At 43.9% G+C, this 23,967-nt stretch overlaps 1 protein-coding gene across 1 annotated transcript in view; it reads left to right on the top strand.

Moving 5' to 3' along the window:
- Positions 1–23,967, top strand: part of ANKRD33B (ankyrin repeat domain 33B) — a 112,486-nt gene that overhangs the window by 65,365 nt on the left and 23,154 nt on the right. The window contains exon 2 of the mRNA XM_074943195.1: positions 5,109–5,238. Within this exon, the coding sequence (XP_074799296.1) occupies positions 5,109–5,238 (130 nt within the window). The remainder of the gene's footprint in view (positions 1–5,108; positions 5,239–23,967) is intronic.

Here is a 23,967-nt window from a genome sequence, read left to right as displayed (position 1 = left end):
ATAACAAAATTTTTTGCTAAACAACATTCACAGCTGTTTTGTCACTGCTGTCCATTTTCTACTATTCCAGGCTTATATAATTCTTATGGAAGGACGTCATGTTAGGCTTCACAATCTCATAGTTTTTATTCATTCTCCTCCTCAAAAAGTAAAAAAATAAGGGGACAGCATTATCACTAGTCTTACCAGGAATCTCTTTTCAGCAGGAGGAAAATAGTGCTGTGTGATTAAAATAACCTGACTTGTTGCACAGAATAATATGTTGAGGGAAGGGGAATGGTGACAGAATTATAACATATCAGTAAATGTCTACATCATATTTTGTTCGTAAAGCTTCATAACATGTAATGCATATTAAAAATAAAAGTCAACACTTTTATGTTGCCATTGTGCTTATGTTAAATGGAACATAGTCTGAGTTTTCAGACAGACCTGAAAACTTTTCCTCTCTTTGGGCAGGAAAGACAGTGAGGTACAATTCCTATAGAAGTGGTTCTCAAATATGTTATTCTGTGGATCAGTTCTTAAAACAAAGATATTAGTGGACCAGCTCCCCTGCCACCCACCCATTCCAGATCCAACACCAAATAGCTATATGAAAATATTAGGATGGCGATAAGAAGATTAGATGAAAATAAACTCACTTTAATGAGACACTTGTCGCCATTTGATTACATTGCTCAATACTGTGTATGTGTGTTATTTAGTTCCTTTCCCTGGGTGTAGGTCTTTAATAAAAGTGTCCTCCCATTCGCTGCAGCTCTTGTTGGAGTAATCTCTCCCTGTCACTTTGCAGTATAGTTTGGTCCTCCTGTGTGCATGTGCTACCTCTCCAATTAGATTGTACGTTTTTTGGAGCCAGAACGATGGCTTTCTGCATGTTGGTACAGTGACTACTAGCACAAAGGGACACTGATCTGATTGGGTCCAAGGCACTGCATTAGAACTCAATCATGACAACAGCTTTGGCATCAGTCGCATGTTTGACTGCAGAAACCCTTGAAAAAGAAAGACATGAAGCAACTGTTCAGGGTTTGGAGAAATTCTTTTTTAGGTTAATTGGTCCTTAAATTCTCTGGAAACCATAAAAGAGTCATGTGAAATATTAACCTTTTAAATAAACTGGCAAGATTTCTCCAAACCTGTGTCTGAACTCCAATAAGTGATGCTTTGGCTTACAAAGAGACCTTGCCTAGAAGCCTTTCAAAATGAGGAAAGTCTCAAAATGCTGTAATGCAGCTATCTTCCCACAAATGAAGGGGGTTTTCTCTCTTTTTTTTTTTTCTGTAGAAAGCAAGAAGCAAGCTCAGGAAATGAGCAATGGGCTTTTCTGAAGTACACTAACAAGTTTCTGAACTCATTACAGGATTGATACTCCGAATAGTGATTGAAGCAGTCAGTGGTTTACCCACTGAAAAGCAGAACTATACTGTATTGTTGTCAGGGCATGCTAAAAATACCATTGTATTAAAGATTATTTTCTTCTCAAATAAAACAATTGCCCATCTTTTCCTGAAGAGCCCTATATTCCTATAACTTTTGTACACTTATTTGGCTGATACCATTAATATTTTACTTTTTCCATATGATCAGACTATGTTTTTCATCTGCAGATTTTTAAAAGTGAGGCGATTTAAGTCCTGAGGATTCAACAGGAAGTGAAATTATTAAAGAAAGAGAGTAATGTTAAGGGTGTGACCAAAAGGAGTTGCATTGTGTCTCAGGACCAACCCTTCAGGCCAAGGGAACGCACAAACCTGCAGGGGGTCAGAATGATTAAATTGCTGTAAGATTTCAGTTAGCTGAGACAGCCCCACCTGGAAAATGAATGTCTTCTGCTAGTGTTACTTGAAGTTGTATGCAAATAAGGATACTTTCACTTAACAAGACCCCCTTTCCAGTTTCAAAGGAATCTTTTGAAGTATTGCATGTTAACTGGAAGGAAATTGAAATGCTCTTTATCAAGGAGTGCTGAGCTTTGTTAAATATTGGGTGTGAGGTGAATTGTGTAAAAAAGAAATCAGAATAATAGTCTTATTCAAAGGTCCAGCTGAGAAATATTGTGGTCTGTATGCTGACCAAAAAGATATCATTTTGTCTGTATCTTAACGAAACTGTTTGTCACCTGAACTGAAAGGATAACCCAGAATTTAAATGGAACAGGAAATTGAGACAACTTTGTAACATTAATGTATTGACTAATAGCAACCTGATTGTAATGACAAAATAGCTTGGCAGAGGAAGCTCGTTGCCCAGTGGGGTCTGTGTCAGAAGTACATCAATTGTGCAGACTACAGGGCTGGGGTAAGAGTAATTAAGAAAGGTGGTGGGATTGGCTAGGATGGGATTATTAGCAGTAGTGGTACTGTGGTAGAAGTAGGCTGAGTAAACTAAGCCCAGAAGTGATCTACTGTCTGCTGTGTTTGCTAATGGCTTTATTGTCAATTTAGGCACATCCCTAAGCGAGGAGTGGTATGTAAAGCTCATCACCTCAGGAATAGCCTGGAGAGGCATTGTGACTCAGAGACACACCTGTGAATCACAGCTGCTTGCTTACTTCTCCCTTGGTGCATTCAGTGGAACTTAAACTGGTGTAAATTGGCATAGCTTTATTAATTTCAGTGCAGTTATGCCAATTTACACCAGCCAGACATCTGGTCCAATATTTTCCTTAACAAAAAAGATTAGAGATGGTTTCTGCTGAGGTCTTTCCTTTACAAGCTTATTGATCCCATGGCTACAAGAAATGTGTAACTTTGGTGTTTCATATCTATTCAATAAACATCTTTCCCACATCATGTTGTGCCCTTGCTGCTGTTTTAATTTTCCCAAAGAAAGAAAGAAAACCTAAGGGTCAGGTTTTCTCCTCCCCATTACTCCGCTTTAAATGTGACTAAGGGGTTATAGCTACAGTGGTAGCTAGAAGGGGATTCTCTCTTGTGCACATGGTGGACAGGCTGGAGTATGTGAAGGACCCTGCTACTATTAACAGCAGTCATCACTTCTCCGATTAAATAGGGACCAACTAGGAGTCAAATGGGGTCATTTGAACTGAAAAAATTTCAGAGAGGTTTGTGTTTGCCACATCATTAGGTTTAAAGTTCTTTCACCAACAGGCTTCTTACTCCTCCCTGTAAATTGGTGATCAAGTTGAATTCTGCATGTCCGTGTGTTCTGGCTAGGCAGAGGGAGCAGAGTAGAAAGGATTAATTTTGTCTCCTTATTCTTTGCCTCTGTCTTCTGAGTAGTTAGTTGATGTGTTTAGATCACAGTCAGCATTTAAGAACAATGTGTAGGTAGTGGGGAAAACCCATGGACTCTCACTAAACACTGAAGTTATTTTACTTGTTGCTGCCTTATCTTGTACATTTATCAGAGCACTGTGGATGCTTATGTACTGGGTTACACAAGTAATCCTGAAAACATGAGATAATGGTTTTAATTCTAATGGTCAAATGAGATGTTGAGGATTAAGTACTCTGGTTCCATTTAATCAATGGCTGGAGTATTTTGATATTTCAGAGAAGCTGTTATTTTGTTGTTTTTTAATTAAACAATGGTTCAGGGCTAAATTGGGTGGTCAGATACATTTCCTGGTTTCTCTTCCTCCTGGAGATTTTACTGATCTTTTAGTTGTTATTATGAACATTAAATGGTGGGTTTTTTTTAAACTGATTTATTTTATTTACAGTATTAAGAATGCGGGATTGCCAGGTGATAGGTGAAATATTTAAAATTGACCACAGATATTATGAACTTAAAATAAAACTACCCATAGGACAGATATTTGCTTTTCAGATGACTAAATGCAAAATCACCCAGTGGCCTGGGAACTTCTTGTGTTCATCTTGACATATAATATAATCTGATAGTTTATAATAATTAGTATACAAAATTTTTCTAGACCTGCATATCATTAAGCCACATTTGTAAAATAATTCTTGCCTAGCAGTACAGTATTATGCCTGGCTTATTGCTATGTGATAATATAAGGAAAGTTCTTGTATCCCACCATAAAATATATGTATAAGGCACCGAAATCAGCATGCCATGGGTGCCTTAAATCTGAATTTCCCAAATTTAAGTCAGAACATTAGTGTTCTAAAAGCATACTACTCTGTATTTTAATATGAGCCTTTTTTGTGCTTCCAAAAATGAGTTGTATGGTGGCTTATGAATGCTCTTGTACTTCATAATCCCACATTGATTTACAATATAATGATTCACACCCTATTAGAGCTACATGTGGTTTTTTTTTCCTATTATCCACAATCTATTGTGAGAAGTAAAATTTCTGAATTAAAATATTTTGTAAAAACTAATTTCTGAATCTGGAACACCATGGTCACTAGCTGAACTATAACAAATGACTAGTGGCACTGATTGATAAATGGTAGTTAGTAGGGCTCAGTGGATTATAATTTTCCATAATATTTAAAATTGTTAGAGCTCATTTAATATTTTTCAATATATATTTACTGTTGGGTTTTTTGTTTTTTTTTGTAAGGAAGTAATTTACAAATGTAAACCCAAGCTTAATAAAAAGGTCAATGATTCATTTCAGGCACAGCCTTGCATTTAGAGGAATGTGGATATCTCCACATATCTGCTTTTACCCCGCCTTCCCTGTTGGTTTTTGGGGACACAGTCATGGCCTACCCTACCTCCTGCCCCTTTGGGGTGTCATGAACCCAAGGGGCACATGCAGAGAGCAGTCTCTTTAGTGTATGAAGCACGGGGACCACTATGGAGCCCATTGCTGTGCCTTTCATCTTCACTTCAATCCCTGTGCAACCATGAAGCAGCAGGGAACAATCTGGCCCTAAGAAAATTAGCCCGAACGAAAGCCCCAGATCCAAACACACACGCCCAGTTTTGTGGGAGCTCAGATCCAGGTCCAGTGTAACCCCTCACCCAAACTACCCTAACTTTGTGGAAATTCAGATTCAAACTTTGCAATTTAGGCTCAGCACTAGTTAATACTCAAATGTCATGTTGTTTCTCTCATGTTTAAAAAAAAACAACAAAAACCCCAAATGATATGCTTCCTCAATGTACTATTGATCAGTCTGCTTACCCTTAACTACCTCCTTATTTTTTATTTATAGACTGGCCTTATTGTTGCCTGTTACCAAGGTTTTGTGGATATTGTAATAGCCTTAGCACAGTGCCCTCATGTTGATGTAAACTGGCAGGACAATGAAGGGAACACGGCTCTAATTACAGCTGCGCAGGCAGGTAAGGTTCTTTCTCTGTTTCACCTTTATGTATCAGGTTTACGGCGGTGTGTTTGTCATGGCCATCGCTTTCAGGACAAAAACTGTGACCCTGAGGAGTTTTTTTTCACAATGGCTTGTGGAATTTATAAACCCAGCGAGTCTAATCCCAACCAAAGCTCTCATAAATCGTTTACAAGTTCAGTATATATAGATAGCAAATTCAAACCATATCTTTTTTTTGTGTGGGAGAGTAGCCTGGACTTATGAATGCATCTCAGCCATTAATTATTAACAGATGATTTTAATTATTTTAACTTAAAAAAATGAAATTTTGTTCAAAAATGTGATCCTGTGACTTTTTGATTTGTTTTTTTTCCTTTTGAGTTTTCTGTTTTTCTTCCATGATAAACAACTAGTCATAATGATGTTAATACAGTATATTATGTAGCTGCAATGTGTCCATAACTATAGCTTTCTTTCACATACCTTGTACCTATCTTGATGGCCTGTGGTCGTTGCTGAATATTGGAAAGAAAGTTAAGGAGCTATGTGACAGCTTGGAAGTATTTTAGCTGCAAATATGTTATTTAGTCATTCCCTATTAAGGACAAGGAATCTAATCAGATATTATGGGCCTGAATCAGTATTCACTAATACTGGTTTTATACCAGGGTAACTACATTGACTTCAGTGGAGCCACTCCTCATTTACACTGGAGTGAGAGAGAAATCAAAGAATCACTCTGCATGTTTTATCCCACCCAGAGGCAAATGTGTGTTTATTCTAGCATGAATATACCCATAATCAACTAACAGTTGATTATTGTTAAAAAGTAAAATACTGTGCCTTAATTTTAAAGACTGCTGTAGTCATGTACTATAAGTGCTAAAGTGGTAAAGTGACTCAGAAAAGAGAGGTGACAAATACGATTAGGATTTGTATCGACAGGCCAAATACAGACTATTTTTGTCTGTGGTGTGGAGCCCAAAACAGGTCTGCAGCCCTACCAAGCTCTGCAGCTATGCTCATCTAAGCAAATTGTCTAGCTTGGACCTCAGAGGCAATCATGTAACAGTTAAGTGGATGCCCAACCTTCTCCCCTCCCCAGGCATGGAATTCATGATGTACTTACTGTATTTATTTGTTTCAAGTGTTGTAGCCGTGTTGGTCCCAGGATGTTAAAGAGTAAGGAAGGTGAGGTAATATCTTTTATTGGACCAACTTCTATTGGTGAAAAAGACAAGCTTTCGAACTTACTCAGAGTTCTTCTTCAGGTCTGGAAAAGGTACTCAGAGTGTCATGGCTAAATACAAGATGGAACAGATAAGGAGTTAACACACGTTGCAAGAGACGATTCAAGGCGAAGTGCGCAGTTAACCCCTCTACAGTCATAGGACAAAGGAGAGTTAGGCCATGTCTACACTACCGCTTATGTTGGCAAAACTTATGTCGCTCAGGGGTGTGAAAAAAGATACTCCTGAGTGACGTAAATTTTACTGGCGTAAGTGGCAGTGTGCATAGCACTATGTCGGCAGGAGAACTTCTCCCAGCGACATAGCTACCACCACTCATTGAGGTGGTTTTATTATGTCAGCGTAGAGTGGCTACATGAGCAATCTTACAGTGGCACAGCTGCTAGAGTAGACATGGCCATAGTGGGTTACAGATTGTTGTAATGGGCCATAAATCCAGTGTCTTTATTAAGTCCATGATTTTTGGTGTCTAGCAGAGTTTTATGAATTTAAGCTTAGTGGATCATAGTGTTGTTCCTGTGATTTTTCTATATGTCTACAAGTTAGGCACCACAAAGCTTAGGGTCACAATACCCATGTCCTTTTGTCGATCTAAGCCTTAGCCCTGGTCTACACTAGGAGTTGAGGTCGAATTTAGCAGCGTTAAATCAATTTAACCCTGCACCCGTCCACATGATGAAGCCCTTTTTTTCGACTTAAAGGGCTCTTAAAATTGATTTCTTTACTCCACCCCCAACAAGGGGATTAGTGCTGAAATCGGCCTTGCCGGGTCGAATTTGGGGTACTGTGGACGCAATTAGATGGTATTGACCTCCGGGAGCTATCCCAGAGTGCTCCATTGTGACCGCTCTGGACAGCACTCTCAACTCAGATGCACTGGCCAGGTAGACAGGAAAAGGCCTGCGAACTTTTGAATTTCATTTCCTGTTTGGCCAGTGTGGCAAGCTGCATGTGAGTGCAGAGCTCATAAGCAGAGGTGACCATGATGGAGTCCCAGAATCGCAAAATAGCTCCGGCATGAAACGAACGTGAGGTACAGGATCTGATTGCTCTATGGGGAGAGGAACCTGTGCTATCAGAACTACGTTCCAGTTTTCGAAATGCCAAAACATTTGTCAAAATCTCCCAGGGCATGAAGGACAGAGGCCATAACAGGGACCCGAAGCAGTGCTGTGTGAAACTTAAGGAGCTGAGGCAAGCCTACCAGAAAACCAGAGAGGCAAATGGCCGCTCCGACTCAGAGCCCCAAACATGCCATTTCTATGATGAGCTGCATGCCATTTTAGGGGGTTCAGCCACCATTACCCCAACCATGTGCTTTGACTCCTTCAATGGAGAGGGAGGCAATACGGAAGCAGGTTTGGGGAACAAGGAAGATAGCTCACAGCAAGCAAACGGAGAAACCGGTTTTCCCAACAGCCAGGAACTGTTTCTCATCCTGGACCTGGAGCCAGTACCCCCTGAACCCACCCAAGGCTGCCTCCCGGACCCACCAGGCGGAGAAGGAACCTCTGGTGAGTGTACCTTTTTAAATAGTATACATGGTTTAAAAGCAAGCATGTTTAATGATTAATTTGTCCTGGCTTTCGCGGCCAGTACAGCTACTGGAAAAGTATGTTAATGTGTCTGGGGATGGAGCAGAAATCCTCCAGAGACATCTCCATAAAGCTCTCCTGGATGTACTCCCAAAGCCTTTGCAAAAGGTTTCTGGGGAGGGCAGCCTTATTCCATCCACCATGGTAGGACACTTTACCATGCCAGGCCAGTAGCACGGAGTCGGGAATCATTGCAGAACAAAGCATTGCAATGTATGTTTGCTGGCGTTCATACAACATCCGTTCTTTATCTCTCTGTGTTATCCTCAGGAGAGTGATATCATTCATGGTCACCTGGTTGAAATAGGGTGCTTTTCTTAAGGGGACATTCAGAGGTGCCTGTTCCTGCTGGGCTGTTTGCCTGTGGCTGAACAGAAATGTTCCCCGCTGTTAGCCACGGGGAAGGTGGAGGGGTTAGCCACGCGGTGGGGGAAGGCAATGTGACTTTGGAACGAAACCACATGTGCTATGTATGTAATGTTAACAGCAAGGTTTACCATGAAAGAGTGTACCCATTTTTCTATAAAATGTGTCTTTTTAAATACCACTGTCCCTTTTTTTTTTCTCCACCAGCTGCATGTGTTTCAAGGATCACAGGATCTTCCTTCCCAGAGGCTAGCGAAGATTAGAAGGTGAAAAAAATGCACTCACGTTGAAATGTTCTCTGAGCTCATGCTGTCCTCCCACACTGACATAGCACAGACGAATGCGTGGAGGCAGACAATGTCAGAGTGCAGGCAAGCACAAAATGACCGGGAGGAGAGGTGGTGGGCTGAAGAGAGGGCTGAAGCTGATAGGTGGCAGCAGCGTGATGAGAGGAGGCAGGATTCAATGCTGAGGCTGCTGGAGGATCAAACTAATATGCTCCAGCGTATGGTTGAGCTGCAGGAAAGGCAGCTGGAGCACAGACCGGCGCTACAGCCCTTGTGTAACCAACCGCCCTCCTCCCCAAGTTCCATAGCCGCCTCATGCAGATGCCCAAGAACGCGGTGGGGGGGCCTCCAGCCACCCGGTCACTCCACCCCAGAGCATTGCCCAAGCAACAGAAGGCTGGCATTCAATAAATTTTAAAGTTTTAAATGTTTAAAGTGCTGTGTGGGCTTGTTCTTCCCTCCTCCACCACCCCACCCCGTGCTTCCCTCCTCCACCACCCCTCCCAGGCTACCTGGGCAGTTATCCCCCTATTTGTGTGATGAATTAATAAAGAATGCATGAATGTGAAGCAACAATGACTTTATTGCCTCTGCAAGTGGTGATCGAAGGGGGGTGGGAAGGGTGGTTAGTTTACTTACAGGGAAGTAGAGTGAACCAAGTGGGTGGGGGTTCGTCAAGGAGAAACACACACAACTGTCACACCGTAGTCTGGCCAGTCATGAAACTGGTTTTCAAAGCCTCTCTGTGCTCTTCTAACTGCCCTGGTGTCTAGCTGTGCGTAACCAGCGGCCAGGTGATTTGCCTCAACCTCCCACCCTGCCATAAACATCTTCCCCCCCCCCCGCTTACTCTCACAGAGATTGTGGAGCGCACAGCAAGCAGTAATAACAATGGGAATATTGATTTCGCTGAGGTCTAAGCGAGTCAGTAAACTGCGCCAGTGTGCTTTAAAACGTCCAAAGGCACATTCTACCACCATTCTGCACTTGCTCAGCCTGTAGTTGAACAGCTCCTGACTACTGTCCAGGCTGCCTGTGTACGGCTTCATGAGCCAGGGCATTAAGGGGTAGGCTAGGTCCCCAAGGATAACTATAGGCATTTCAACGTCCCCAACGGTTATTTTCTGCTGTGGGAATAAAATCCCTTCCTTCAGCTTTTGAAACAGACCAGAGTTCCTGAAGATGTGAGCATCATGTACCTTTCCCAGCCATCCCACGCTGATGTTGGTGAAACGTCCCTTGTGATCCACCAGTGCTTGCAGCACTATTGAAAAGTACCCCTTGCGGTTTATGTACTCGCCGGCTTGGTGCTCTGGTGCCAAGATAGGGATATGGGTTCCGTCTATGGCCCCACCACAGTTAGGGAATCTCATTACAGCAAAGCCATCCACTATGACCTGTACATTTCCCAGGGTCACTACCCTTGATATCAGCGGATCTTTGATTGCGTTTCCTACTTGCATCACAGCAGCGCCCACAGTAGATTTGCCCACTCCAAGTTGATTCCCGACTGACTGGTAGCAGTCTGGCATTGCAAGCTTCCACAGGGCTATTGCCACTTGCTTCTCAACTGTGAGGGCTGCTCTCATCTTGGTGTTCTTGCCTTGTTCTATCCTTGTTCTTGCACCTCAAGGCAGGGGAAAGCAAGTCACAAAGTTCCTTGAAAGTGCCCTTACACTATGCGGTCCCACCAGTCTGTGCTTGTTTCCCGGGCCCAGAATCGGCGTTCCACGGCATGAACCTGCCCCATTAGCACCATGATGCCCACATTGCCAGGGCCCGTGCTTTGAGAGAAGTCTTGTGTCCATGTCCTCATCACTCTCGTTACCACGCTGACGTCGCCTACTCGCCCGGTTTCGCTTTGCCAGGTTCTGGTGCTGCGTATACTGGATAATGCACGTGGTGTTTAATGTGCTCCTAATTGCCAAAGTGATCTGAGCGGGCTTCATGCTTGCCATGGTGTGGCGTCTGCACAGAAAAAAGTCGCGGAACGATTGTCTGTTGTTGCTCTGACGGAGGGAGGGGCGACTGACGACATGGCTTACAGGGTTGGCTTATAGGGAATTAAAATAAAAAAAGGGGGTGGCTTTACATCAAGGAGAAACAAAAACAACTGCTACACAGAATGACCCCCTCAAGGATTGAATTCAAAACCCTGGGTTTAGCAGGCCAATGCTCAACCCACTGAGCTATCCCTCCCCACGGTATTTCAGGCAAGACTGAATCTCTATTAAACTTTTCAAGGTGCCCCTGACAGACCTCACCGAAACGATTGTTGGACACTGATTTCACAGAGGGAGGGGGGAGCAAATGAATACAAAAAAAATCTGGTCTATTTCTTGTTTTGATCCACTCCATCTATCTTTTACATCTTTGGCTGGCAGCAGATGGTGCAATAGGACTGCTAGCCATCCTCATCTCCTGGCTGCTTGGCAGAAGACAGTGTAATAGGATTGCTGGCCATCCTCATCTCCTGCCTGCTTGGCAGAAGATGCTCCAATAGGACTACTAGCCATTCTCATCTCCTGGCTGCCGAGGACTGCCGGCAGGACTAAAGAGAATGACCTGGTCGAGTCCCTCCTATTTCAGTTCCTGCACCATGTCTGCCCAGGTGCTCCTTACCAAGGCAGCCAGGAGCACCTCGGACATGATGACGATGGTTATCGGGCCTATTGCACCGTCTGCTGCCACAAGGCAATGAGCTGCTGCTGTGTAGCAATGCAGTCCCGCGTCTGCCAACACCCAGAAGATGTAGGGTGACAGTGAGCTGAGCGGGCTCCATGCTTGCTGTGGTATGGCGTCTGCACAGGTAACTCAGGAAAAAAGGAGCGAAATGATTGTCTGCCGTTGCTTTCACGGATGGAGGGTCTGACGACATGTACCCAGAACCGCCCGTGACAATGTTTTTGTCCCATTAGGCGTTGGGATCTGAACCCAGAATTCCAATGGGTGGCGGAGACTGCGGGAACTGTGGGATAGCTACCCACAGTGCAACGCTCTGGAAGTCGACGCTAGCCTTGGTACTGTGGAAGCACTCCACCGAGTTAATGCACTTAATGCACTTAGAGCATTTTGTGTGCGGACACACACAATCGACTATATAAAAACGATTTCTAAAAAAACGACTTCTATAAATTCGACCTAATTTCGTAGTGTAGACATACCCTTAGTATCTCTGACTGGCAGGGAATGTGAGGTTCTGCAACTTCGAAATTATAGACCCTTGAGATAATTAATTCTGACATGTGTTAGTTAAGAGGATTTATATCTAGTGTTGAGGAGTTCCAAATCTGAGATCAGAGTAACTGAAGGAATGTAATAATTAGCAACAAATAGGTTGATGTATATACATACAGCCAGAGCCATCCTATCCATAGGATGGACTGAAGCAACTGCCGTGGGCACCACATTTTGGGGGGCTCCATGCTTTAGGATGCAGGGTCCAGGGCGGCCTGGGGGGCCTGGTGCTGGCAGCAGTGAGCAATCCAGCCCCAGCCCGTCCTGCTCCGCCCCACCGGCTCCTGGTGTCACCCGGGGGGAGGGGGCAGAAGCCAGAAAGAGGTGGGGCGGGAGTTTGGGGGAAGGGGGTGGAATGCGGGTGGGGAGGGGGCAGGGCAGGGACGGGAAGGGGAAGGGGTAGGGGCGGGGCTTGGGGGAAGGGGTGGAGTGGGGCTGGGGCCTGGGCCGGAGTGGGTGGGTTGTCCTGGGCCCCACACCCCTCTAGGGATGGCCTTGCATACAGCATACATTTAGCGTTACATTTAATGGACAGCATCAGACAAGAGGTCCAGCTGTGGTAGTCAAGTCCCTTTTAAAAGCATCTGGTGCTGTTGTTTAAAAAAGAAAATTATATAGTTTAATTATACATTTCTATGCCCTAGTTACCACAAAACTTGTTTGGCAGCTAACTGGACATGCATAGACATTATTTATTTAGCAATAAAAACTAGTCTTACCTTTGCTGCTAGTAAATATTTGGCTTTACCTGAGAAATTTTTTTGTATTATTCTGAAAAAGGAAATGATGGATTATTTTCTACTTAAGAAATCACTTGGAGGTAGTAATTATAAAATGTTTAAGTTTTTTCAGAATTGTCTTATTTATAGCAAGGTAATGATCTCTGTAGCTTTCTGAATAGAATCAGGAGATCTCAGATGCTCTGTAACCTGCTTTTCTTTTATCTGCTTCTGATGTATATTTGGCCCATAAAAGGTTTAGAGTTAAGGCTGGCTCTTTTCTGACCTTTATACTTAGTTATAATGAGCTCAGAATTAATCTACAGTGCTGACATTGACTCGACAGACATTGACTTGACACTGTCTGTCAGTATTTTATATTGATCCCAAAAACAATTGAGACTGACCTCAATCAGTAGAAGCTTATACAAGCTCATAAATATTTGGTTTTACTTATTTTCCACTTTGTAATCCTGAGCCACAGTGTTGATACCAGTTATTTAATACATTATTACAAGATACTCTTGTGTTAATACAGATTATCATGTGGTTAACATCGCAATCAATGGAGTTAACATGGAATATAGTTGCTACTTAATTCTAAGTAGTAGCCCAGAGCAATATACTGTAGACAGCTGAAGCCATATATTTTATGTGGTTTTTCTTTAATTTTTCAAGTATATTGTAAATAACCTTTTCTAGTACAATATTTTTAAACTTTAGAATGATCCTCTCTCATGTCTTCTGTTTTTCTTATTTGGTTAGGCCATGCCTACACTACAAAATTAAGTCGACCTAATTTATGTCGGCATAGAACCACTGCAAGTAATTACATCGCTTGTGCATGTCTACAGTTTGCTCCTTCTGTTGGCGGTGCACATCCTCACCAGGAGAACTTGTATCGATTGTACTGTTAGTGTGGGGCATTGTGGGATAGTTCCTGAAAGCCGGTAGCATTCGACGTGAGCAATGCAGTATTTACACTGACACTGCGTAGACCTAACTACACCGACCTTGACTCTTTGCCACTTGTGGAGGTGGAGTTATTAAGTTGGCGTAGCAGGGCAGTTACATCAGCGGGACTGAAATTTAAGTGTAGACAGTTCCATAGTTAGACCGACGTAAGCTGCCTTGCGGCCACCTAACTCTGTAGTGTAGACCAGGCTTTAGTGCCTTCATTTCCCCCCACCCTCCCCACATTACTTGCAGTTACTACTTTCTTGCAGCTTTTGGTTGGTTTCCTCCTCACCCCAAAGTTCCTTTCAGTAGCTTTCCATGCTGATTGGGTAGACTGGCCCACCATTGAAATCAATACATTTGTCAAACTGAACCTAGTTGTCCAGTTATTTGTGGTGAACTGTAATTTGCTACTAAAGACTTAAAGAGGTATCTCTTTACTATGATGTGTGTAATTACACACACACACACACACACGATAACTGCATTGAAAAACGGAACACCTGTCACTCCCCACAGCTGTGGAGAGCCTATTCTCCAAGACCACTCTTTCCCTTTGGTTTCTGGGCTGTTGATGCTGCCAGGTTGGCCCCTCCTCAGCTAGTCTGGCAGTACCAGTGCTACTTGCCAGCTCCTGGTTATTGTGGTGATACATAACTACCAGGGGCAGCTCCATGTATGAGCTTTTGTGAATTATTTAAGGAGTTTATTTGTAAACCGTCTGCATAAATTATATTCTTTAAAGAAATCATGTACATTTGGTGCCGGTGAAAGGCAACACCTTGATATACGAAGCTCTCTGTCTATCCCACATACACTGCCCTGCCAGCATTGCTCTTCACTTTATCTGGGGCAATGGGACAGTTGAGTTTCCTTGGCTCATGAAGTTCTTGGCTTCTCTGCTGAATCTGCCAATTATCTGGGGCAATGTAGAGTGTGCTAGTGAGTTTGTGATGTGGGAGCTGAAACTGAGATCTCCTCCTGTAGAGGCCACCAAACATCCACTAGATAGGAATAAATTTTAATCTGTACTGAGCTTGGCCAAATTCAAACCAGCAACCCAGAGGTAAAAGGCTCAGTCGCTCACTAGCAGTACCCTGAGGCATCTAGTCACCCAATAAATGCTGATTTAATAGCGGGTTCTGTAGACACCTTTATTAAATCCAAAAAAGAAAATTTTACTTACTGGTGACCGTTATTCTCCGAGTCCCCTCTGTGGAGGGCCACTTATGGAGTTTGGTGCTCTCTGGTTTGATCTTAAATAACTCTACAAACAGTATGTCCATTATATAATTTGGTCCACTGGGTCACATAAGCACCCCCTTCTCCCATGACTTCGATGTTTGAGTCTTCATAAGTGAGTGTATCCCTCCACTGCCTCAGTCCTTTCTTCCACACCATGGAGTCCTAAACTGAGATAAGAACTCTGAGAAAGAGGGGAAGGTGACAATGGTGAAGGTGAAATGTGAATGCAAAGAGGTGGCTCTCAAAGAACAACAGTTACCGGTAACAGTGTAGCAGCCGTGTTAGTCTGTATCCACAAAAAGAAAAGGAGTACTTGTGGCACCTTAGAGACTAACAAATGTATTTGAGCATAAGCTGGGACTGGGAGTGGATGTGTCATTACACAAAGTAAAACTATTTCCCCATATTTATCCCCCCCCCCCCCCGCACTGTTCCTCACACGTTCTTGTCCACTGCTGGAAATGGCCCACCTTGATTATAACTACAAAAGGTTCCCCCCTCCCCCCGCTCTCCTGCTGGTAATAGCTCACCTTACCTGATCACTCTTGTTATAGTCTGTATGGTAACACCCATTGTTTCATGTTCTCTGTATATAAAATCTCCCCACTGTATTTTCCACTACATGCATCCGATGAAGTGAGCTGTAGCTCACGAAAGCTTATGCTCAAATAAATTTGTTAGTGTCTAAGGGGCCCCAAGTCCTCCTGTTCTTTTTGCAGTTACCGGTAAGTAACTGACCTTTCTTCTTTGAGGGCCTCCATGCATTCCCCTATATGGGAGATGTGTGAGCAGTACCACCAAAGATGAATGGTAGGCTGAGGAGTTCTATAATTAAATAAATATTGCAGAACTACCTGCCCAAGTCTAGCTTCTAAACAGAAGGCCAGATTTAATGAATTGTGGTTAGTGAAGGTGTGAGCCAAACTCCAAGTGGCTGCTCTGCAAATCTCCCTGCTTTAAATATGCCATGAAGCAGTACTTGTGGCCATGGTCTGAGTTAGTTCATTGTATTTCAAACTACTATCAGTAATTGATTTTTCCTAACTGCATGGTATTCCTCTTTAAAATAATCACTGGAAGAAACTCCCAGGCCATTGAAATAGCAATTTAAAAAAAAATAAGTGTAATTATTACACCAAGATCATTGTTATCTTCATCTGAAATTATTCTTTCATGAGCTAAACAGAGTAGTAAATCCAGACTATTTTATTTGTACGATTGTATAAAACATTTCAAATATATGGCTGAGATGTGCATCCTCAGAAATGCCCTCACAGGGTCTGAATCCAAACAGTACTTGCGTGTAGATAAGGTGGTTCTATGGAATTTCACAGTCTCCACACATCTTTTGTGTGCAGTTCAGCAAAGGAAACATATAGATGATAAGCAGGCCTGCAGTGTTTAGTGAGGCTGTATGAAGGACTTGTCTATTGTATTTTGTGGATTGAGGTTGAAAGAAAACTCTTTGATATGTAGAATTTTATGGTTATTCTGACACTCTGATCTGAGCATCAGGATCTGTCAAGATGCTGGCAGCAGAATTGCTTTTAAAACCTCAGATTAGCAAAGGTCTTAGCAGAGAAGTGAATTCAGCTCACTGATGTTCATTTGCTTTTTGAAATTTAAGATGTACATCTTTGCAAAGATAGCATCCAGCTCAAGGGTTTCTCTAGATGGACAACCTTGAAATAGTATAGGGAGAGAGCTGTACTTTCAGCTTAGTAATATTGAGAAGCAGCTACAAACTACCCAATTTGGCATGCAAATCACAGGTTTGAAAAATGGTCAGCATGCCTCTGTAACTTGCCTGCCCATCTCTCAGCATCTCTTCCAGCCAAAGCATTTCTTTTCAGCGACAACGTGCCTGTTGTCTAGAATTGTAAATTCATCACAGCCTAAAAGATGGTAGAGGGTTTTAAATATGCATTTATAAATTCTAAGAGGGGGAACAAGATTGGGTGGGTGGGTGTAGTGGGGCAGTGAAGAAAGGATGGGGGTAGGGTTGCCAGCTGTCCGGTTTTCAACCGCAATGCCCGGTCAAAAAGGGACTGATGCCAACCGGGCTGGTAAAAGTCAGTTCAGTCAGTGGCGCAGCGGGGGCCCAGGGCTAAGGCAGGCTCCCTGCCTGCCCTAGCTCCATGTGGCTCCCGGAAATGGCCCTGTAGGTCCCTGCAGCCCCTAGACACATGGGCAGCCAGGGAGGCTCTGCACTCTGCCCCCGCTCCCCAACCTCCTGCCCCAGTCCAGAGTTCTCTTCTGCACCCAAACTCCCTCCCGGAGCCCACACACCCCCAACACCAAACCCTCTGCCTCAGTCCCCTCCTGCACCCCAAATCCCTCATCCCCAGCCCCACCCTGGAGCCCACACCCTCAGCCAGAGCCTGCACCCCCTCCTGCACCCTAAACCCCTCATCCCCAGAGCCCGAACCTCCAGCCGGAGCCCTCACCCCCTCCTGCACTCTGAACCCCTTGGCCCTAGCCCGGAACCCCCTTCTGCACTCTGACCCCCTCATCCCTGGCCCCACCCCAGAGCCCAACCCCCTGCCCCAGCCCAGAGCCCCCCCTGAACCCCAAAACCCTCATCCCTGTCCCCATCCCAGAACCCGCACCCCCATCCCAGAGCCCATACACCCTCCTGCACCCCAACTCCCTGCCCCAGCCCAGAGCCCTCTCCCTCACCCCAAATCTTTCATCCTGGGCTCCACCCCAGAGTCCCACTCCCGCACCCCAACCCCCTTCCCCAGCCCAGTGAAAGTGAGTGAGGGTGGGGGAGAGCAAGCAGTGGAAGGAGGGGGGGATTGAGTGAGCAGGGGCAGAGCCTTGAAGAAGGGCTTCAGGGAAGGGGCAGCAGAGGGGTGTTTGGTTTTGTCCTACTAGAAAGTTGGCAGCCCTAGATGGGAGATTGCGGGGGATGGAGGTAATAAACGAATGACAAAAAGAATGCGGAAGAAATGTGAAAATGTAATGAAGGAGAGATTGTTGTGAAAGGAGAAAAAGAAAGTTGGATGAGAGGATGAAAAAATATGGGGAAGAGAAGGAAAAAAATAATTTGAGGAAGAAAAACAATGCAAAAACAGAAGGAAAGAATACTACATACAGTAAAGGGAAAGAAAAAGTAATGAAGGAATAAAAATGGAAACAAGCAAAAAAAGGGAGGAAGATACAGTACAGTAACTTTTATTTAATAAAGGTTAATGGAACAATAAAATAAAGTAATAATAATACAACTAAAAACTCAGGGTCTGGATGCACAATATTGCTGCTGCAGGATAGCAATTGCTCCAGCCAGACATGAATGATAACAGGTGCTGTTATTCAGTGGGAATCCTTATTTGCTCACTCTTTCAAAACATCTGCTGGATGCCAGTGTGTTATATGGACCAATTACCTATCAATCTCTAACACAGTTATGTAGTAATAGTGGAGTACAGAATTGCAAATTAGAATAATTCCATTACATAAATGAGGATGTAAAGACCAATCATACAAAGTATTGATAATGTTATGGAACGTGCTGAGCAGCCTCCATTCTGCTGATCTGTCAGGAGGCACTTGATATCTTACAGGACTGGACTCTACATTTGCAGGAACAAATCAATGTTTCAACTATGATGTTTCAAAACAGATTTTCTCCCTTTTTTCTTCTTGATGTGACACACATTTTCAGGACAGTGAGTGAGTGACATCATCATAGGTGCTGGAACTAGGGGTGCTCGGGGTGCTGCCGCACCCCCTGGCTTGAAGCGGTTTCCGTCATATACAGGGCTTAAAGTTTGGTTCAATGGATCTCAGCACCCCCACTATACAAATTATTCCAGCACCTCTGGGCATCATGCCTGCTTATATGCAGAAATAACAAGAAGGCAGCCATAATCCAATGTTTAGGGCCCCGAACTAGAAGTCAATAGACCTAAATGATGTGTATTCTTGGGGAAAGTCATTCCACCTTCCTGTCTCAGTCCTCACATCTGTAAAATGGAGATAATGATATTTACCTTCCTTGTAAAGCATGGATGGAAAAAATAATTTCTAAATAAAGATAGTCGGGGGACCCTTTGCATATAGTGGACTGAATTTGCATGCTCCTGCTGATATTATTAATTATTATTATTTTAGTAGTACAGCAGTGCCTAGAAGTCCCAACCAAAACTACGACCCCATTGTACCAGGCACTGTCAACCAAATAGGAAAGACATTCTAGTGGACTGACCTGGCCAGGCATAAAGTGAGTCACAGAACATGTCTTTGAGGGCACTGATACACTTCACAAAAAATATGCTTGGCATATGTACGAGTTAAGCTATGATTGATTACTTATACTGTGTAGACACTCCTCTATTTACATAAGAATGGCCATACTGGGTCAGGCCAAAGGTCCATCTAGCCCAGTATCCTGTCTTCCAACTGTGGCCGATGCCAGGTGCTTCAGAGGGAATGAACAGAACAGGTAATCATAGAATGATAGAATATCAGGGTTGGAAGGGACCTCAGGAGGTCATCTAGTCCAACCCCCTGCTCAAAGCAGGACCAATCCCCAACTAAATCATCCCAGCCAGGGCTTTGTCAAGCCTGACCTTAAAAACTTCTAAGGAAGGAGATTCCACCACCTCCCTAGGTAACGCATTCCAGTGCTTCACCACCCTCCTACTGAAAAAGTTTTTCCTAATATCCAACCTAAACCTCCCCCACTGCAACTTAAGACCATTACTCCTTGTTCTGTCATCTGCTACCACTGAGACCAGTCTAGATCCATCCTTTTTGGAACCCCCTTTCAGGTAATTGAAAGCAGCTATCAAATCCCCCCTCATTCTTCTCTTCCGCAGACTAAACAATCCCAGTTCCCTCAGCCTCTCCTCATAAGTCATGTGTTCCAGTCCCCTAATCATTTTTGTTGCCCTCCGCTGGACATTTTCCAATTTTTCCACATCCTTCTTGTAGTGTGGGGCCCAAAACTGGACACAGTACTCCAGATGAGGCCTCACCAATGTCGAATAGAGGGGAATGATCACGTCTCTCAATCTGCTGGCAGTGCCCCTACTTATACATCCCAAAATGCCATTGGCCTTCTTGGCAACAACGGCACACTGTTGACTCATATCCAGCTTCTCATCCACTGTAACCCCTAGGTCCTTTTCTGCAGAACTGCTGTCTAGCCATTCGGTCCCTAGTCTGTAGCGGTGCATGGGATTCTTCCGTCCTAAGTGCAGGACTCTGCACTTGTCCTTGTTGAACCTCCTCAGATTTCTTTTGGCCCAATCCCCTAATTTGTCTAGGGCCCTCTGTATCCTATCCCTACCCTCCAGCGTATCTACCTCTCCTCCCAGTTTAGTGTCATCTGCAAACTTGCTGAGGGTGCAATCCACACCATCCTCCAGATCATTAATGAAGATATTGAACAAAACTGGCCCGAGGACCGACCCTTGGGACACTCCACTTGATAGAGCCGTTGATCACTACCCGTTGAGCCCAACAATCTAGCCAACTTTCTATCCACCTTATCGTCCATTCATCCAGCCCATACTTCTTTAACTTGCTGGCAAGAATACTGTGGGAGACTGTGTCAAAAGCTTTGCTAAAGTCAAGGAACAACACGTCCACTGCTTTCCCCTCATCCACAGAGCCAGTTATCTCGTCATAGAAAGCAATTTAGATTAGTCAGGCATGACTTGCCCTTGGTGAATCCATGCTGACTGTTCCTGATCACTTTCCTCTCCTCTAAGTGCTTCAGAATTGATTCCTTGAGGACCTGCTCCATGATTTTTTCCAGGGACTGAGGTGGGACTGACTGGCCTGTAGTTCCCAGGATCCTCCTTCTTCCCTTTTTTAAAGATGGGTACTACATTAGCTTTTTTCCAGTTGTCTGGGACCTCCCCCGATCGCCATGAGTTTTCAAAGATAATGGCCAATGGCTCTGCAATCACATCCGCCAACTCCTTTAGCACTCTCGGATGCAGCGCATCTGGCCCCATGGACTTGTCCTCATCCTGCTTTTCTAAATAGTCCCAAACCACTTCTTTCTTCACAGAGGGCTGGTCACCTCCTCCCCATGCTGTGCTGCCCAGTGCAGCAGTCTGGGAGCTGGCCTTGTTCGTGAAGACAGAGGCAAAAAAAGCATTGAGTACATTAGCTTTTTCCACATCCTCTGTCACTAGGTTGCCTCCCTCATTCAGTAAGGGGCCCACACTTTCCTTGACTTTCTTCTTGTTGCTAACATATCTGAAGAAACCCTTCTTGTTACTCTTAACATCTCTTGCTAGCTGCACCTCCAGGTGTGATTTGGCCTTCCTGATTTCACTCCTGCATGCCCAAGCAATATTTTTATACTCTTCCCTGGTTATTTGTCCAATCTTCCACTTCTTGTAAGCTTCTTTTTTTGTGTTTAAGATCAGCAAGGATTTCACTGTTAAGCCAAGCTGGTCGCCTGCCATATTTACTATTCTTTCTACACATCGGGATGGTTTGTCCCTGTAACCTCAATAAGGATTCTTTAAAATACAGCCAGCTCTCCTGGACTCCTTTCCCTCTCATGTTATTCTCCCAGGGGATCCTGCCCATCAGATCCCTGAGGTTTTCAAATTCTGCTCTCCTTTCTTCCCTGTGTCAGGATCCTGAACTCGACCATCTCATGGTCACTGCCTCCCAGGTTCCCATCCACTTTTGCTTCCCCTACTAATTCTTCCCGGTTTGTGAGTAGCAGGTCAAGAAGAGCTCTGCCCCTAGTTGGTTCCTCCAACACTTGCACCAGGAAATTGTCCCCTACACTTTCCAAAAACTTCCTGGATTGTCTCTGCACCGCTGTATTGCTCTCCCAGCAGATATCAGGGTGATTGCAGTCTCCCATGAGAACCAGGGCCTGCAATCTAGTAACTTCCGTTAGTTGCCAGAAGAAAGCCTTGTCCACCTCATCCCCCTGATCCGGTGGTTTATAGCAGACTCCCACCACGACATCACCCTTGTTGCTCACGCTTCTAAACTTAATCATCAAATGATCCATTTCCTGTCATCCATTCTCAGGTTCTGGCAAAACCGAGGCTAGGGACACCATCCCTGCCACTCTGGCTAATAACCATTGATGGACCTATCCTCCATGAATATATCTAGTTCTTTTTTGAACGCTGTTATAGTCTTGGCCTTTACAACCTCCTCTGGCAATGAGTTCCACAGGTTGACTGTATGTTGTGTGAAAAAATACTTCCTTTTTCTTCGTTTTAAACCTGCTGCCTTTATTTGGTGACCCCTAGTTCTTGTGTTATGAGTAGGAGTAAACAACACTTCCTTATTTACTTTCTCCACACCTGTCATGATTTTATAGACCTCTATCATATTCCCCCTTAGTCCTCTCTTTTCCAAGCTAAAAAGTCCCAGACTTTTTAATTTCTCCTCAGATGGAAGCTGTTCTATACCCCTAATCATTTTTATTCTCTTTTCAGAACCTTTTCCAGTTCCAATATACTTTTTTGAGAAGGGGCGACCACATTTGCATGCAGTATTCAATATGTGGGCATACATTGGTGTGACGTTCCCCTCTGGTGTTATCTGGACCAGTGATCTGCTAGGTCACTCCAATCCTTGACTCTGGGAGCCAACCTTACCCTGCTCTGCTGTGAGAACCCCCACTCCTGGACTGTTCACACACAACCTCTAGCATGTAAGCTGCTTCCTGGATTGTGCAACCAAATGACACTAGCCAATATCTCTGGTCCCAGATACAACCCTAGGAACCTCCATCTTGCAGTGTCCAGTTATGTCCACTGGACACCACACACTTATATGAGTTCGTCAATTTAACAAAGACATTGATATGTACCAGGCTTGTTATCCAAAGGGGAGTCTCTGAAACGCTTCAAAGTAAACACACTGCTTCAGGTAGAATAAACAAACAAATTTATTAACTATAAAGATAGATTTTAAGTGATTATAAGTCAAAGCATAACAAGTCAGATTTGGTCAAATGAAATAAAAGCAAAACACATTCTAAGCTGATCTTAACACTTTCAGTGCTCTTACGAACTTAGATATTTCTCAGCACAGTCTGGCTGGTTGCTCTTCAACCAGGCTCTCCCCTTTGATCAGCGCTTCAGTCACTTGGTGTGTGTCTGTAAATATAGGTGGAAGAGAGAGGAAGAGCATGGAAAATGTGTCTCCCTTTTGTCATGTTCTTTCTTCCCTCTTGGCTTTGCTCCCCCCCTTCAGTGTCAGGTGAGCATTACCTCATCACGGTTCCAAACTGACCAAAGGAAGGGGGGTGATTCCTTCGAGAGTCCAACAGATTCTTTTGTTGCTGCCTAGGCCGGCGCTCTTTGTTCCTGTGAGGCTGGGCTGGGTTTGTCCCATATATGCCCTGATGAGGTATGAACTGCCTCCCAGCTCTTGGAGAGTGTGACATTATTGACATAAACAGTGACCATATAGATCATTGTTGCAACCAGGGTCCTATGGTTGCACCAGTTCTTGTACAGAGGAGGCCAAGTGGGGTGTCTATGGAAAGGCTGTAGTTTGCTGGTTGTGATTATGTTGTCTGTATGTGTGTAACGTTTTTGTATTTGAAGTTATGAATATTGGCTATGTACTTGTTTGATTTTAAATAGCCTCAGTGAAGCATTTGGTGAGCTTCTTGAGAAAGGACTCTTCTCAGTAAGTACCCAATCAAGAAACACTTAACTGACAATGGACTTTGGGAGATGCCAATCCACATCTGAGCTTTCCTGGGAATGTTCAAACTGACATATAAACAATGGCGTCCGCCTGGAAAAAGCTGAATCATTCATAGACATGTGACTTGCCCAGGTGGCTACAGACTTCATCTTGTTACTGTGATTTTGCACAGAAGAACAAAGGGGTTTACACCCACGAGAGAGAATATAAAAGGCCCTGGAAACTCCTCCATTTTGTTTTCAGCTGGCTCAAAAGATAGCCTCTCTACCCCAAAGAGATGCCTGAAAGAAACTGGAACAAAGGACAGTAACTACGGGGGTGTGAGTGATTGCTGGACTCAGACTAGGAAGGAGTCTAGTCTGAGAAAGAAGCTTATTGGAACATCTCTGAGGGTGATGTATTATTTTCCTACTGTATTAGGTTTAGATTTGCAT

This window comes from Natator depressus, chromosome 2, assembly GCF_965152275.1.
Source record: "Natator depressus isolate rNatDep1 chromosome 2, rNatDep2.hap1, whole genome shotgun sequence".
Taxonomy (NCBI): Eukaryota; Metazoa; Chordata; order Testudines; family Cheloniidae; genus Natator; species Natator depressus.
Note: the sequence above shows the minus strand (reverse complement) of the source record. Positions and strands in the feature narration are given on the sequence as shown.